This window comes from Rana temporaria, chromosome 13 (genome assembly GCF_905171775.1).
Source record: "Rana temporaria chromosome 13, aRanTem1.1, whole genome shotgun sequence".
Taxonomy (NCBI): Eukaryota; Metazoa; Chordata; class Amphibia; order Anura; family Ranidae; genus Rana; species Rana temporaria.
The window spans coordinates 105,219,157-105,237,551 of record NC_053501.1 but is presented as its reverse complement, the minus strand read 5'-3'; the positions used below and the strand labels follow the sequence as shown (position 1 = coordinate 105,237,551).

The following is an 18,395-nucleotide window of genomic DNA, read 5'->3' as shown; positions in this document are numbered from 1 at the left end:
GCGACGGCCATACTTAACATTGAGTACGCCACCATGGGGAGGAGTGGGAGGCGGGACGACTGACAATTTTCCGGTGGTTTCATGGGAGGGAGAGTGGGAGCTGAGCAAAAAGGGTGGGGGGGGGAGGGTTAGGTTGTTTTGTTAACTTAATTGCGGGTTGTGTACGTAGGCCATGTTGGCCTTTCACCGGCCCAGTGTTATGCTGGGTCGGCTGCCTTTTTCTTTTTTTCTTTTTTGTCGTCGTTTTTTGTGTTATCTATAATTGTCAAAATCAATAAAAAGAATTTTACAAAAAAAAAGAGTACGCCACCATATAGCAGGGGTAACTATACGCCGGAAAAAGCCGAACGCAAACGACGTAAAAAAAAACGCTGGCCGGACGTGGATCGCCGTAACTAGCTAAATTGCATACTTGATGCAGAAATCGACGGAAACGCCACCTAGCGGCCACCGAAAGAATGCACCTGAGATCCGACGGCATACAAAGACGTATGCCTGTCGGATCGATCCCAGATGCCGTCGTATCTTGTTTTGTGGATACAAAACAAAGATACAACGCGCAAAATTTGAAATTACGCGGCGTATCAAGACATACGCCGGCGTAATTCTTTTGTGGATCTGCCCCATTGCCCTTTTCTGTTATTTTGTCCTAATTGTTGTTTGCTTCACAATAAAAAAAAATAAAAAATCTTCAAAGTTGTGGGCGTGTTCTGTAAATGAAATGATGCAAATCCTCAAACAATCCGTGTTAATTCCAGGTTGTGAGGCAACAAAACACGAAAAATGCCAAGGGGGGTGAATACTTTTGCAAGGCACTGTATGTGTGTGAGTAAGTGCATGAAAATCTGTTTTCTGCAATACGCTGAATTTTTACCAAGAATGAATTTGCAGATAATTTAGCAAAAGCCAATAGTTTCATTTCTACATATACGCTATACTATCTTCTTCTTCTTCTGCCTAAGTAGCAGAACTTTCGTTTTCATGTTCGTTGTTAATAGGTCATCTCATCTTGTGGTTTTTCACACTCTTCGTCTCTTCTCATATAGTTGTACTTAGTGGTGAATTTACCTCACAAAGATCTCTTATAAAGGAAACCAGTCAAGCTAGAAACATGGAGCCTGCCATTGCTGGTCTTCTTCTGAAAATGCTTGTGTCCTGGCTGCCGTGATGATAGATTTCAGTAGTTTGAATGTTCTCACAATGCTCATTTAGTATCTGTCCTATCTGTGGTTGCCTCTCTTCCTTCCTCTTCCAGCATGACTTCTCGAAATAGTTGAGTACCGCACCTATCATTTCACGCCCGCTCTGTATACGACATATAGGGTCAAAAGATCTTCTGGTTCCTTTAGATGCAGCATTGGAGAGACAAGTCGGAGTAATGTGTGGGCTGTGGGGTCCATGCCAGATAATCATCCTCATCTGTAAGTATGGAAACTATTACTAATATTATTACCAATTACTACTGGATACTCTATTGCCCCGTACACACGACCAAGTTTTCCGACGGGAAAAGGTCAGTCGGAAATCCCGACAGGAAAAAAGAGAGCGGGTTCTCTTTTTTCCCCGGCAGGTTTGGCAGTTTTCTCGTCGGAAAAACTGCGAGGGTGCATAAACAGGGTCGGGATTCCCGGCCAAAAGCTCTCATCCCAGTTTTCCCATCGGAAAACCCGGCCGTGTGTATATGTCGGTCGGGGCATATGTCTTTGTTCCAATATCTGGGTGCATGTATCTGTCGGAATCTAATGATAAATTGTTTTATCTTGGGGACCCAATGGTTACAAAAAAAAAATATACTGATTTGGAGTTTTTATGTATGCAGATTTGTTTTCTATCTTCACCACTTAACCACTTAAGACCCGGACCTTTATGCAGATAAAGGACCTGGCCAGTTTTGCGATTCGGCACTGTGTCGCTTTAACTGACAATTGCGCGGTCGTGCGACGTGGCTCCCAAAAAAATTGGTGTTTTTTTCCCACACATAGAGCTTTCTTTTGGTGGTATTTGATCACCTCTGCGGTTTTTATTTTTTGCACTATAAACAAAAATAGAGCGACAATTTTGAAAAAAATTCAATATTTTTTACTTTTTTCTGTAATAAATATCCCCCAAAAAGATTTAAAAAAACGTTTTTTTCCCTCAGTTTAGGTATTCTTCTACCTATTTTTGGTAAAAAAAATCGCAATAAGCGTTTATCGATTGGTTTGCGCAAAATTTATAGCGTTTACAAAATAGGAGATAGTTTTATTGCATTTTTATATATTTTTTTTTTTTTTACTACTAATGGCGGCGATCAGCGATTTTTTTCGTGACTGCGACATTATGGCGGACACATCGGACAATTTTGACCCATTTTTGGGACCATTGTCATTTTCACAGCAAAAAATGCTATAAAAATGCATTGTTTACTGTGAAAATGACAATGGCAGTTTAGGAGTTAACCACTAGGGGGCGCTGTAGGGGTTATGTGTGACCTCATATGTTTTTCTAACTGTAGGGGGGCGGGGCTGGACGTGTGACATCATTGATCGTGTTTCCCTATATTAGGGAACACACGATCAATGAAGCTGCCACTGTGAAGAACGGGAAAGCTATGTTTACACACAGCTCTCCCCGTTCTTCAGCTCCGGGGACTGATCGCGGGACTCCGGCGGCGATTGGTCCCGCGGTCACGGAGCTTCGGACCGCGCGCGACCCCAGCCGTGCCATTCTGCCGACGTATATCAGCGTGAAGGGGTCCTTAAGTGGTTAAGGACCAAGCCCCTTTCTGAGATTTGTTGTTTACAAGTTAAAAAATTTTTTTTTGCTAGAAAACTACTTGGAACCCCCAAACATTATAAAAAACAATTCTAACACCCTAGAGAATAAAATAGCAGTCGTTGCAATACTTTATGTCACACCGTATTTGCGCAGTGATCTTACAAGCACACTTTTTTTTAATTAAAAAAATAAGACAACAGTAAAGTTAGCCCAATATTTTTTATATATTGTGAAAGATAATGTAACACCGAGTAAATTGATACCCAACATGTCACGCTTCAAAATTGCGCCCGCTCTTGGAATGGCGACAAACTTTTACCCTTAAAAATCTCCGTAGGCGACAGTTAAAAAATTCTACATTAATTAATTAAATTAGGGGGTATGGCGCTGCTTATACTATGTGTTTGAGTGTCCACAAGGTGTCCTATGTTATAAGAAGATGTTATATTTGTAGGGGAGCTCCAATTACTAGGAGAGACCAATGGAAGTGGGTCTCCTAGGCCTGCTTATCGTTTATCCAAACGACCAGGTGCTACCCCCTATTATTGCTTATAATCAACACTGGTGACCCAATGATCTGTTGGTTCTTCCAGTGAAATTGGTGCGTGTATTTCGAAAGGAGTGTGAAGGCAGCCGGTAGATTAAATTGCAGTTCTGGTAATAACCTATGTACTGGGTGTCGCAGGTGGTTCCAAAGTGTAACCTCAAAGTAATAATGTGTGCAATAAGTGCACAGGTCCAGTGTTCCGTAATATCAAAATTAAAAAAATGTATATTAAACACAAAACATATATATAAAAAGTGGCCCCCAGGGCACTATGAGTGAAAATTCAGGGTTTACCACCCTAAATAACTAAGGGATATAGTGTCCCTTAGTTATTTAGGGTGGTAAACCCTGAATTTTCACTCATAGTGCCCTGGGGGCCACTTTTTATATATATGTTTTGTGTTTAATATACATTTTTTTAATTTTGATATTACGGAACACTGGACCTGTGCACTTATTGCACACATTATTACTTTGAGGTTACACTTTGGAACCACCTGCGACACCCAGTACATAGGTTATTACCAGAACTGCAATTTAATCTACCGGCTGCCTTCACACTCCTTTCGAAATACACGCACCAATTTCACTGGAAGAACCAACAGATCATTGGGTCACCAGTGTTGATTATAAGCAATAATAGGGGGTAGCACCTGGTCGTTTGGATAAACGATAAGCAGGCCTAGGAGACCCACTTCCATTGGTCTCTCCTAGTAATTGGAGCTCCCCTACAAATATAACATCTTCTTATAACATAGGACACCTTGTGGACACTCAAACACATAGTATAAGCAGCGCCATACCCCCTAATTTAATTAATTAATATATCCAAGTTTTTCTGAGACTTGTCAGGGAGGCAGCAGCTTAAAAATCTTTTTACCCTAAGCGCGGATCCCCCCAACCTATCTAAAAAATTCTACAGGTTGCATGTTTTGAGTTTCAGAGGAGGTCTAGGGTTAGAATTATTTCTCTCGCTCCAACGATCGCGGTGATTTCTCACATGTGTGGATTGAACACTGTTTTCATATGCGGGCGCTGCTCACGTATGCGTTCGCTTCCGCATGTGAGCTCAGCGGGACGGGGCGCATTTAAAAAAAAAATCCCTTATTTATTTTACCTTGTACTGTGATTGTTTATACTATTCTTTTAAAAAAAATTGTGTTACTTTTTTTTCTATTACAAGGAATGTAAACATCCCTCGTAATAGAAAAAAACATGACAAGTCTTCTTAAATATGAGATCTAGGGTCAAAAAGACCTCAGGATCTAATATTTACACTAAAATGCAATAAAAAAATAAATAAAAATTACTGTCATTAGAAAAAATAAAATAAAAAATGGCCCTTTAAGAGCTATGGGCGGAAGTGACGTTTTGACGTCGCTTCCGCCCTGCTATGGTATGGAGACGGGTGGGGACTATCTTCCCCTCACTCGTCTCCATACCCAGCCACCAGAAGGACCTGATCGCCTCTGCCGCTGTCGGCGGCTCTGGTAAGAAGCGGAGGGCAGGGAAGAGCGGCGGGAGGGGAGGCCCTCTCCCGCAGCCGATAATGGTGATCTCGCTGCGAATCCGCCACAGAGACCATCATTATCGGAAACCGGACCGCCATCTGTAGAAGAGGGCAGCTAGCTGCTGCAATAACAGAGATATTCCTCTTCAAACAGCCGACATATATTGGCGAAGTGATTTAAACGTACATTAGGGATGCTACCATGGGTTCTAGGTGATTTCTGTGGGTTGGAGATTTGTGGTCCAAGCTAATTTTTGGACAGGTGTGTTTGGAAGAATATTTTTTTTATCATTATTATTTTTTGCTCATGGTACGGTAAGACATATACATTTTTTTAATCCCACAGCACTGTACTGTATTGCCTCGTACACACGACCGGATTTCCCGTCTTCTTGTCGGAAATTCCAATCGTCTGTATGCAATTCCAACGCACAAAAAAATCACACACGCTCTGAATCAATTCAACGCATGCTCGGAGGAATCATTGAACCTAATTATTCTCGGCTCGTTGTAGTATTGTACGTCACCGCGTTCTTGACGATCTGAATTTTTGTGTGACCGTGTGTATGCAACACAATTTTGAGCCAACATTCCGTCGGAAAAAAATCCACAGTTTTCTTGATGGAATTTCCAATTGTGTGTACGCGGCATAATAGTCCTTGAGAAATGAACATGGAAATACTGATCTGCCATATAATCTGTATAACAAATTATTTCCTCTTTTGCAGATTTAATGATACAACACCCAGGTAAGTTCTTGTTTTTCACAGATTTTTTTTCTTACAAGTAAAAATTGCTACATCCAAAAATAAATAACATCTTACATGCTTGCCACATGCTCATATACCTCTTTTTAATCTATAAATTATTTTAAAATGACCTTTCCCATCTTTAAAATAATTCTATGTATGATTTATGTCTACAATTTGCACCTATGTTGGTGAAATATATAAAAGTCTTCGGATTTGCTTTCACATACGGCTCTTCTCACCTGAAGCTCCCGCTTGAAATCGTAGGGAAACTTTCAAGTAGCCATTTTATTGTGTTCTACTAGTATAGAGATCAGGGGGCAGATCCACATACATACACTGCGCCCGGCGCAGATGTAAGATACGCTACGCCACTGTAACTTACTTGGCTCTGGTTTGAATCCTCAACGAATTCGCGCTGTAAGTTACGGCAGCGTAGTGTATCTCTCACTGCGTAATTCAAATTGGGCGGGTAGGGGGCGTGTTTCATTTAAATGAAGCGCGTCCCCGCGCCGAACAAACTGCGTATGCGCCGTCCCAGGTTGCATTGCTCCAAATGATGTCGCAAGGACGTCATTGTTTTCAACGTGAACGATAATGGCGTCCAGCCCCATTCACGGACGACTTACGCAAACGACGTAAAATTTTAAAATTTAGACGGGGGAACAACGGCCATACTTAACATTGAGTACGCCACCATATAGCAGCTTTAACTTTACGCCGGAAAAAGCCGAACGGAAACGACGTAAAATGCGACGGCCGGTCGTACGTTCGTGGATCGTCGGAAATAGCTAATTTGCATACTCGACGCGGATTACGACAGGAATGCCACCTAGCGGAAGCCGAAAAATTGCATCTAAGATCCGACGGCGTATGAAGACGTACGCCTGTCTGATCTAACACAGATGCCGTCGTATCTTGTTTTGTGGATACCAAAACAAAGATACGACGCGCAAAATTTTTAATTACGCGGCGTATCAAGAGATACGCCCCGTAATTTCTTTGAGGATCTGCCCCCAGGGCTGCTGTTAGAAATCACAGGGCCCCCAGTACAGCCTACCTGGCAGGGCCCCCCCTTACATATATCAAAACAACATTTTCACAATAAATATACTAAACTCATTCTTAGCGGGCACAAAGATAACAGAGATGCTGTGTGAATTAGCCCTTTTTTAAATAGTATTTTTTTAAAAAAATTTAAAGTTGGAATGTTTTAAAATTATTTGATTTTAAAATTTTTGCTAATATTTTTTTACAATTTTTTTTTTTTTTTACAAGGGATTAAAACAGTACAGGGTTAGAATTTGTTATAACGGGACAGTGAAGCTGGCAGTTGTGTCTGTGTCTCTCCCTGCAGCAGCTGAAAGTTGGCGGGAGGGAGAGAAACCGGCACATGGCATCCTGTAATTGCCCCTCTGGTGTTTGGGCCCCCTCTGTGTGCCTACAGGAGGACTGGTGGTCCCCCCTATCAGGGGCCCTGATAGAGATCACTCGTGACTGACACCCTATGGGCATGGCCAGAGGCAAAGCCACGCGTTTGTTGTCTCCTGACAACCTTTTTCCCCGGGTGTGGTCTGACGCTGCCTTTTTTTTGGTAGAAAGGGAGGACCCCCACTATGCCAACATCCAAAAATTGAATATAAAGATTAAGAAAAAATCTCAAAAAATAAGCGGACTTTGTAGGCACATCATGAGGCAGTGAATATGAAAAAACATATCTTTATTACAAAAAGTTAAAAAACATATACACATTTAGACAACACCTTATATTAAGGTCAACAGATACCCAATATACCAGACATGAAGGTTGGATTGTTACATATGTAGATAAATATATAGATATATCTGTTTTGAAATATGATCCAGCAGCTCCTCCATGTCTGCTTGTCAATGCGTTTCGCAAAATAGCTTCCTCAGGAAACACTGGGTAGGTGCTGATACAGGTTAAAAATATAGACAGTCAACACTTCCACCCTAGAGGGCATTTATAAAGTGCTCCTGCGGTGGTACTGGGTCTGGGCTAGGCTGGCCCATGCTTATCCTGGCAGCAGTGATAGATGTTTTCGGGAATTGTGGTGAACATGAGAATGTCCTACATATATGGTGGTCTTGCCCATGCTTGATCAGCTTCTGGTTCAGGGTCTTTGGCCTGTTGCAGACATTATTTCATATGACAATCCGTAAAGATGCCCAACTGGCTCTTTCACATTAGCCTCTTTATGCCCCAGCAGAAATTGGCCACATACCTTTTTATTTCTGCCAAGAGAGCCATTGCTCAGGCCTGGAAGACTCCGTCAGAATGACCAGCTATGATGACTGATGATGAGCAGATGTCCACAGGCCCAGATTTACTCCCTTTGCTGCCCCAAGGCCGGGTCCTTCAATGCTGCCCCCCCCCCCCACACACACACTATCACATAGGGGGCCTTCATCCAGACCGGCCCAGGGCACAACACATCAGGTACAGTGCACATCAGGGCACGGTACAGAGCTCAGCACATCAGGGCACAGCACATCAGGATACAGGGCACAGCACATCGGGGTACAGCACATCAGGGTACAGGGCACATGCACATCAGGGTACAGAGCCCAGTACGGGGCAAATCAGGGCACAACACGTACAGGGCACATCAGCAGCTTCTCCTCTCTTCTCGCTACTCTGCATGCTGGCTAAATCTCGATCTACCCGTCAGGCACCACCTTTCGGCGATTGATGGGTAGATCGCCGTGGACCTCTGATGCAGATTAGGTGACCGCTGTAACCGGCCCACTGAGCCGGTGCCGCCCCTGCACCCACTGCTGCCCTGAGGCCTGGCCTCGGTGGGCTTGTCTGGAATCCGGCCCTGAATGTCCAGTATACTAAAGGATTTGCATGCAAAAAAAAATTAAATCTGGGAACCATGGATAAGTTATTCCCTTCCATCCCTCCCCCCGACTAGTTGTGGTCAGCTTTAAACCTTGTTTCGGCAGGTCCAGTGTCCGTGGTACTCGTCCTCTACTGGGGCTCCTCTTTTCCTCCACTTTCTCTCTCTTACTTTTTCTATTTTTTCCCTGTTTCCTTCTTCTCCTCTTGCTTTCTGATATGAAGGCTAGCAATGTAGACTGCTGTACTCAAGGGAACAGATTAATATAATCATGCCTAATTTTCAACCTGGTCCTTTATAGCCCTGGTTACAGTTTATTGTAATGTTATTCATTGGGCGTTCACGCGCTACTTCCTTACATATCTGTTCAATGTCGCCCCTGCGCAGGCAGACCACTGCTTGTTACGACTTTTGAAACTCCAATAAAAATATTGAAACAGAAAAATATAGACAGTCAGAGAAATATGTAAATATATAAACTTGTAAACATTTGTATATGCACAAAAGTGTTTAAATAGTTTATATTCATCTTCGAAGGTAACACATAATGGAGGCTGTTAAAAGTAGTACAGATGCTGGGGGAGCTGATTCTGCAAACCAAGTGCTGCACTCCACTCCAAAATAGACAGTCTTCACTGCACAGGATGGGGCTGGTAGATGATGACAACTGTCCTAGATGTGCCAGGGACCATGGCGAACTCATTCATCTGATGTGGCAAAATAGACAGTCTTCTGACAACTTCTTTTGAAATATGACTGTAAGGACACCCCATGTATGAGAGGGGTTAAATCCATTTAGGACATTCCCTTTCTGAACACCAAGGCAGCTACCGACACTCTAGTCAGGCGAACAAGACCCATAAGAATAAATCTCCCCCAAATACGAGGCGAAGCTCCGTTTTGAAGGTCAAACAGGAATATGAACTCTATTGAAAGCAATGCAAATATTATACACAGTAAAAGAGGAGGTTCCTACAACCTGCTCATACCACTCCAGCAGTACACCTGAGACCAGATCTAATTAACATGAGCTAATTAACTAATCCCTTTCAGCAGCTGATGACTCAGAGATATGACCTTTAGGCTAGACCTGCCATCTGGCAGCTCAGAAGACACAATCAACATTATCACAAATACACCTTCAGACAATTGCAGGGTCAATTGGCACAAGCAACAATGAGATGCAGAGCAGTCACACTAGACTCCTTTACATTATAGAAGACGACAGACAGGTGGCTGGAGTTGATGACATTAGCATCATTAAGCAATAGAAAGTCGGCCTGTTACATTGAACTTCCTGGAATGCCCAAATCAGGAGTTATACTTCCTGGGCATAGACCTCACAGTGTACAGGGAATAACATCTTCATGTTTCTTGAGAGATATTGTTAATGAAATATTACTGTCCCATTTTAAGTAGTCCAAGATATATTTTCTCAGTCACCCTATGCCCCTAATGGACATAGGGTGATTTAGACATAAGAGGTGCATGGGGATTTGAAGCAAAGGTATCTCATACTTTCCAAGAGATTCTGGGTTCCACGGGCCCTCCCATTAAAATGACTCTGCCTCTTTGACTTCAAATCATACATTTTACAAATATCTGCAGTTGTAGCATCAGATGGTGGTGAAGGTTGGCATTGCCAACACCACCATCTGCATCAACATAACAGTTCTACTTTCCATACTCTTCTTCTCTTCAGTAACATATCTCTTGTGAAATTCCACATCACATTCTAAAGTAGTCAACCTCCAGAAAGTAGCTAAACTTTTCAAATTTGTTTACCTTCAACCTATTCAACTTGTTAGTACTATCCAAGATGTAAAATGTGTACACATACTTTAACTATCTTTATGTACAAACAGGTATACTTTTTCTAGTCCACTAATGTAAATTGTCTTGTAGGATATGCAAAGAGGCCTGTGGTGACGGTCATTCCAAACTATAATAAGATCCCTACAGGAGAGAAGATAATAATGACCTGTGATGAGGAGTCTGCTGCATCAGGATGCTCTTGGTACCATAAGAATATCTTGATATACACAGGAAAGGATTATGTCATTTCAATGGCTGACATAAGACACAGTGGAGATTATCAGTGCAAGAACAGTGCTGGAGAGAGAAGTGAGATTGTCACTCTGAATGTTACCACAGGTGAGTTGGTCCAAAGTGAAAATTCTATACTTCCTGTCCTCAAATGCTTATCACTAAAGAGCCCTCAGTGTTCCATTATGTGTTTTAGGAGTTGGTTTGAGGTGGGAGATGTATCATATACGATGGCAGTCAGTGGCGGCCAGTGGAAAGAAATCTGGGGGCGGCGAATAGTATGCCACCCCCAAATCTGGCCTCTGGCTCTAATCAGGGCTCTGAGCAAGAATGTTGTCCTTGGAAACACGTCAGGCAGCAGTGTGCCTCGTCATTCCCTCTGTGACCATTTGGAGCGTATTTGGGTCTGACTCATTGCTACTTGTGGAAACTATTTACATTGTGAGCCATTCACCTACGTTTGTGAGTAGTTTTCTTTATGTATTTTAATAAAAATCCATCCAAAGGATAATGCACTAGGCTGGTGCGCCCTTTCTTTCGTTTTTTTATCGCTTAAAAAAAAAAGACTGTAATTCATGCGTCCCGCGCCCTGAAAGGTGGCAATGGATAGATTCATGTTATGCATGAATCTATCCGTTGCATATAGGGGGTGGTCTGCAGAGAGAGGGGACGGCACCCAGGCGCCCCTAATGGACAGGCCGCCCCTGATGGCAGTGTTTGAAAGTACAAAAGGTATTGGATCAGAATGTTCACATTAACCCAAGCTAACATTCTTTATTGACCCAATTTGAATGCTCTAAGTAAAGGGTCGCCAAACTTTCTAAACAGGAGGCCAGTTTACTGTCTACTGTCCTTCAGACTTTACAGGGCTGGATTGTGACCAGTGGGAGTAGAAAATGTCCCAGTGTCAGTGGGAGTAAACAATGTCATAGGCTTGGTGGTAGTGGGTGTAAAAATGTTTTACTTGTGGTCAGCAGGAGAAGGAATAGTGCCCCATCATTGATATTAGTGGAAGGAATAGTGCCCCACAGGGCTTTTTTTTTCTCAAACAATAGGTGCTGGAACTTAACCACGACCCCACAATACCCCTCCCCCTACACACACCCTCCAAATCACATCAAATAGTGGGTGTGGTCAGTAACATTTCACGAACAGTAGGCGGGTCTTAAAGGGGCATTAAATACCAGGATTGAATTACACACAGAGTGCAGAGCTGTCACCAGGGGCAGACTGAACATTGAGGCACTCGGGCACTGCCTGAGGGCCCCATGCCACTAGGGGGCCCCATCAGGGTTGCCAGGCTCAGTAAAACCAGGGACAGTATGTACAAATCTGTGTTTTTTTTTTACATCTGTCCCTGATATGTCCAAAACCGACATGCTTTTGATGTGAAAATCCCGAGCTTTTAGCTGCCCCGCCTCTGTACTGCCTCCTGGCTTGGTGGCCATCTGTAAGCCCGGGGGGCCCCATAATCTTCTATTGCCCGGGGGCCCCATGAGTTGTCAGTCTGCCCCTGGCTGTCACTTGTAAACACAGAAACCGGACTTCTGTGTTTACAAGTGATTGTGGTGAGCGCGCACCAAAGGGCCTGAGCCAGAGGTAGTGGAACTAAGTTCCACCAAGTTCCCCCTAAAAAAAAGCCCTGGTGCCCCATCATTGATATTGGTGGAAGGAAAAGTGCCCCATCATAGGTGTCAGAGGTAGAAATAGCGCTCCATCATTGGTGTAATTGGGAGGAACCGTGTCCAATCACTGGTATCAGTAAAAGGAATAGTGTCTCATCGTTGTTGTCAGTTTAAGGCATTATGCCCCATCTTTGATGTCAATAGAAGGAATCATTGCTCCATCATTGATATCAGTGGGAGAAGATAGTGCCCCCTCAATGGTATTACTGGGAGGAATAGTACCCCATCAATGATGTCAATAGGAGGAATAGTGCCCCATTATTGATATTAGTTAGAGGATTAATACCCCATTGTTGGTATTAGTGGATGCAATAGTGCCCCATAATTGGTATCTGTGGGAGAAATAGTACCCCATCCCTGGTATCAGTGGAAAGAATAGTGCGCCAACATTGGTGTCATTGGGAGGAATTATAGCCCATCATCGGTGTCAATAAAAAAAATATTGCCTCAAAGGGACAGATTAAGACAAGCAAAGGGGAAAATTGGAGACCACTGTTCTATGCGATTCAGCCTTGTTGTCCCTCAACATTTATACTGAAAAGTCTGAGCTTTGCTGTCATGTGAACACATAGAAATACATGAATACAGTTATATTGTGATTTATGATAAAAAGTATGCAGGGTCATTTTGAACATTGGGGAGCCAAATTTTTAAAGTTGGTTTATTGCTGAGCCTTTTCTGTTTACTTTAAATAAATCAATTTAGGATATACCCATTTATAATGAAAATAGCACTTGTCAGATTGTGGTAACCTATGACAGCACCCATTGAAAGGGAAAATCTTGTAGAATATGTTGAATTAAAAAAGTTCTCTAGTATATTACAGAACACTCAGAAATCCTTTCAAAACTGTATAAAAGAACCCAAGATAATTTTAATTGTAAAAAAGTTTATATGATTTTTTTCTCCCAACAATTACAATTAACTTGGACTTTTTTGTTTGGTTTTGAGATGGCGCTCTTTTGTCTATTTCTATGGTTCGTGTAAAATAAAATGTCTGATTAATGCACAAAAAGTTTCAATGTATCTCTTACTGTGCACATCAATAATGTTAATTAATTTCTTACAACAAATTTAAATAAACAAATTAGAAATTAAAATTAGAAAAATTCTATTTGTTGAAATGTTTCCTATAATGAACTTTTTACATCTTATTGCATTTAATAGCTGACCAGAGTTTAAGCTTATAAAAGTAAATCTGTTGTGCTTGTGGCATGCAATACTAGGAAATTCTAAAGGAGCTAAAATTATTATGGAACCTTGAATGCTGTATTCTCCCCTTTATAAAACCATATTAATCCCCTGGTGTTACTCTGATGTAGGGATGAGCTTTATGTTCGAGTTTTATGGGGACCTGGGTCCTGCCCCAGGGGACATGTATCATTGCAAAAAAAAGTTTTAAAAACTAACATTTTTTCGGGAGCAGTGATTTTATTAATGCTTAAAGTGAAACAATAAAAGTGAAATGTCCCTTAAAATGTTGTACCTGGGGGGTGCCTATAGTATGCCTATAAAGTAGCGCATGTTTCCTGTGTTTCGAAAAATCATTTAAACTACTCACGGCTGTAATGAATTGTCGGGTCCCGGCAATACAGATGAAAGTCATTAAAAAAAAACGGCATGGGTTCCCCCCTTAGTCCATTACCAGGGCCTTTGGGTCTGGTATGAATATTAAGGGAAACCCCGAAACAAAACAAAAAACAAAACAAAATGCGTGGGGGTCCCCCCAAATTCCATATCAGGCCCTTCAGGTCTGGTAAGGATATTAAGGGGAACCTTGTGCCAATTAAAAAAAATGGTGTAGGGGTCCCCCTCAAAATCCATACCAGACCCTTCAGGTCTGGTATGAATTTTAAGGGGAACCCCGTGTCAAAATATAAGAAAAATGGCACGGGGTACCCCCCAAAAAATCCATACCAGACCCTTATCCGAGAAAACTGGCAGGCCGCAGGAAAAGAGGGGGGGGATGAGAGAGCGCCCCCCCCCCTTCCAAACCGTACCAGGACAGATGCCCTCAACATGGGGAGGATGTCAAAGGCCTCATCCCCACAACCCTAGCCTGGTGGTTGTTGGGGTCTGCGGGCGGGGGGTTTATCGGAATTTGGAAGCCCCCTTTAGTAAAAGGGGACCTCCAGACCCCCCCATGTGAATTACACCTACCATTTCACAAAGAAAGTGTCAAAATGTTAAAAACCAAAGGAGACAGCTTGGGACAAGTCCTTTATTAAAAACAAAAAACAAAAAAAAGATTCCAGCGATGTAATCCATTCTTGATCTCCAGCGATGTAATCCATTCTTGACCTCCAGCGATGTAATCCATTCTTGATCTCCAGCGATGTAATCCATTCTTGATCTTCAGCAATGTAATCCATTCTCGATCTCCAGCGAGGATACGACCCACGCGATCCTGCCTCCACGGGAGGCACCCGACGAATGACGCACTCCAGCTTGACAGCTCTAATATAGCTGAGGGCGGGGCCACCCCGACGTTTCCCCTTGCGTCTGAGCGGGGCGGAGTCACCTGTACACGTCACTGGGTAACCCCTGACGTTCCCCCTTGCATCGGAGGGGGGCGGGGTCACGTGATGGTCGGCCCCGCCCTCAGCTATATTAGAGCTGTCAAGCTGGAGTGTGTCATTTGTTGGGTGCCTCCCGTGGAGGCAGGATCGTGTGCGTCGTATCCTCGCTGGAGATCGAGAATGGATTACATCGCTGGAGATCAAGAATGGATTATATCGCTAGAGATCGAGAATGGATTACATCTCTGGAATCTTTTTTTTTATTTAATTTTTTTAATAATGGACTTGTCCCAAGCTGTCTCTTTTGATTTTCACCATTTTGACACTTTTTTTTGGTGAAATGGTAGGGGTACAATGTACCCCTTACCAATTCACATAGGGGGGGCCGGGATCTGGAGGGAATTCAAATTGGCAACAAAGGGGGCCTTCAAATTCCGATAAGTCCCCTGCCCGCAGACCCCCACAAATAGCGGGCAAGGGTTGTGGGGATGAGGCCCTTGTCCCAATCAACATGGGGACATCCTCCCCATGTTGACCGCATGTGGCCTGGTACGGTTCAGGAGGGGGCGCTCTCTCGTCCCTCCTCTTTTCCTGCGGCCTGCCAGGTTGCGTGCTCGGATAAGGGTCTGGTATGGATTTTTGGGGGGAACCCCACGCCATTTTTTTTTATTTTGGCACGGGGTTCCCCTTAAGATCCATACCAGACCTGAAGGGTTTGGTATGGATTTTGAGGGGGACCCTTACAACATGAAAAAAAAAAATTGGAGCAGGGTTTCCCTTAATATCCATACCAGACCTGAAGGGCCTGATATGGAATTTGGGGGACACCCCCACACATTTTTTTTCGGGGTTCCCCTTAATATTTATACCAGACCCAAAGGGCCTGGTAATGGACTAAGGGGGGAAACCATGCCGTTTTTTTTTTTCAATGACTTGCCGAGACCCTACAGTTCATTATAGCCGCGAGTAATTTTAAATTACTTTTTTTTCTTTAGAAATTTAATTTTGCGCAGAGACTGTTATAAACACGGGAAACGTGCGCTACTTTACAGGCATACTATAGGCACCCCCCAGGTATGACATTTAAAGGAATATATCACTTTTATTGTTTCACTTTAAGCATTATTAAAATCACTGCTCCCGAAAAAACTTCAGTTTTTAAAACTTTTTTTGTATTGATACATGTCCCCTGGGGCAGGACCCGGGTCCCCAAACACTTTTTATGACAATAACGTGCATATTAACCTTTAAAATTAGCACTTTTGATTTTTCATGTTCGTGTCCCATGGACTTTAACGGTGTCGCGCGTTCGAAATTTTTTTTGTCTGTTCGCATGTTCTGCTGCGAACCGAACCAGGGGATGTTTGGCTCATCCCTACACTGATGCTACTTTTGTGACATAATGGATATAATAGATGTCATGTTATGTTTCAGGTCGGGTCGTCCTTCAGGCTCCAGTCTATATATATGAAGGTGATGATGTGTCTCTTCGATGTTACTCATCATTTCCTGCCATACAGACAATATTTTACAAGAACAATCAGATGATCCAGACCAACGACTCTGATCTACTTCCTATAAAATCCACAAACTTGACATCTACCTACAGATGTTCCAAACAAGTCCTGACTACTTTCTATAACACTTATAGTTCTGATGATACCATTATAGACTACACAGGTAAATATTGTTCTATTTATTCATATCTCTTTACTAAAGTGTTAAAAAGAAATTACAATTATCTACCTACAATCAAGAAAAATTATCTTTATGAATCGGCTTATGAAAGTCAACACACAGGCTTTAGTTAAAATTCTCTACCATGATCAGTGCTAACAATAGGTTGTGTTATATGGAAGAGTTTTTCCAATGGGGCTTTGGACAGCAATGTAACAAGGTCAAAAAGTATATGGAATTAATAGTAAAAAGAAATAAAATTGCGTTTAATTGAAGTTTGATAGACGTCACAATAAAATATAATGCAATATATAAAATCTGGCCAGGTGATACAGTACATGTTCCACAGTGTAGTATGAAAGCAAAGTTATACAGAGTTATAACATCATTACATAGCGAAAGAGCTATATGGTGTGTGTGAGACCGACGCGTTTCGACCTGTGAGCGGTCATCTTCAGGGGGATAGTTGGCTCTATAAGACACATAAAAAACATCTTCAGAATTCCAAAGCATATCATCATAGACCCCATTACAGGTAAACCATGGTGATATATTTACCGCTAGCAAGGAAAAAGGGTAATCACGTGACCAGAAGTTGATGGACCAGATATTAAAAGCCGCTGGATGATCCGGAGGGCCTCGCATGGACCCTTCCATATTATTCGTTTGGGGGTGTGCAGCTCCTACATCTCTCCCATATGTGTCTTTTCCATATACAATACGTTGTGTTTGGTTATAGCACATTGTGCCCATGTACACTGTAAACATGCCTGGATGAAGTCGGAAAATAACATCAACACAACCCCAAATGGCTAGTGCCAAGTGGGAATGAATTACTCGGCCCATGATTATAGGGTAGTACATGTGTAGCACCCTCTAGTGTGAAAATAGTGTAGGTAAATTTATTTTGTTGACTTATGATAGCTGTGTGAGTCTGGAATTGGGTTGGGTTACTACAGGTTAGACAAGAGGGCTCTGCAGGGCCTCTGGTGCCTCCCCCTGGTTCTAGAAGCTTGGAAAAGCTTCTGGAAGTTAGCGGGCGGAGGGTAGGAGGTCCTTATCTGCTTACTTGAGGGAATCTGGCCAATCTCCACACAGAAGGCACTGGCAGGGTGGCTGGGCCTGCCCTTAATTATGGTGGAGCCTGAGCAGCAAGGGGAATCAGGTGGAAGATAGAATGCTAAAGTTGCTGTCGTATGGCCTGAGAGGGAACCCCAGGTCTGTGGGCTCTGCCTCCAGGCAGGAGCTAAGGAAAGAAACTAGAGGAAGCCCAAAAGAGGGATCTCCATTGCCTTTGGGTCTTGTGCAGAAGACATCCGGGCTGGCATGGGAAGATCTGATCAGTTGGAGGCCTGAAAATGATTCTTACCCAGTGCAGGAGAGAGCAAAGGACAGTGTAAGTACCTCAGCACACCCAGGGGCATACAAGGGGAGATTGCCAGGCTTTCCATGGACAGCATTGTGCTATATCCCATTTTCTTGTCTTGGTATGCTCTTCAGAAACAGCCAGTTGGGCTGGTAGTTGAGCAGCCAGGGGAACTGGTAGTCAACAGTCTGGAATGCCAACAAATTTAGAAAAACAACAACTAAAGCTTTCACTAACTCCAGAATAGCTTTAACTAAATTTAAAACAAGGTCCCTGTTTCACACCCACTGGCCAACAGTGTAAAGGGGCAGAAAACACACTGACCACTAATGTAAGGAAGCACAAGATCCACTAACCACTAATGTAGAGGGAGCAAAAAAACACTGCTCACCAAAGCAAAAGCTATGGACCACTACTGTAAGGGGCACCAAAACCACTGATCAACAATATAAGGGGGCACCAAAACCACTGACCACCAATGTAAGGGGGCATAAAAACGACTTACCACCAACTAAAAGAGGGACACTACACTAACCAACTAAAAACAGGACACTACATTCTTTGACCACCAACTAGAAATGGGCTCTATACTGACCACCAACTAAAAGCACGGCCCTAAGATGATCATCTGGTAAAAGGGGTCACTATTCTGACCAACCAGCATGCACCACTGGC

The 18,395-nt window shown here is 42.9% G+C and overlaps 1 protein-coding gene across 1 annotated transcript; it reads left to right on the top strand.

Annotated features, from left to right (window-relative positions):
• Window positions 1-1,035: 1,035 nt before the first annotated feature.
• Window positions 1,036-16,560, top strand: LOC120920738 (Fc receptor-like protein 4). Its single transcript, XM_040332982.1, has 4 exons — window positions 1,036-1,421; window positions 5,543-5,563; window positions 10,333-10,581; window positions 16,112-16,560. Exons 1-4 carry the CDS (start codon window positions 1,379-1,381, stop codon window positions 16,486-16,488), a joined length of 690 nt encoding a protein of 229 aa, XP_040188916.1. The 5' UTR covers window positions 1,036-1,378; the 3' UTR covers window positions 16,489-16,560.
• The last annotated feature ends 1,835 nt before the right edge of the window (window positions 16,561-18,395 follow it).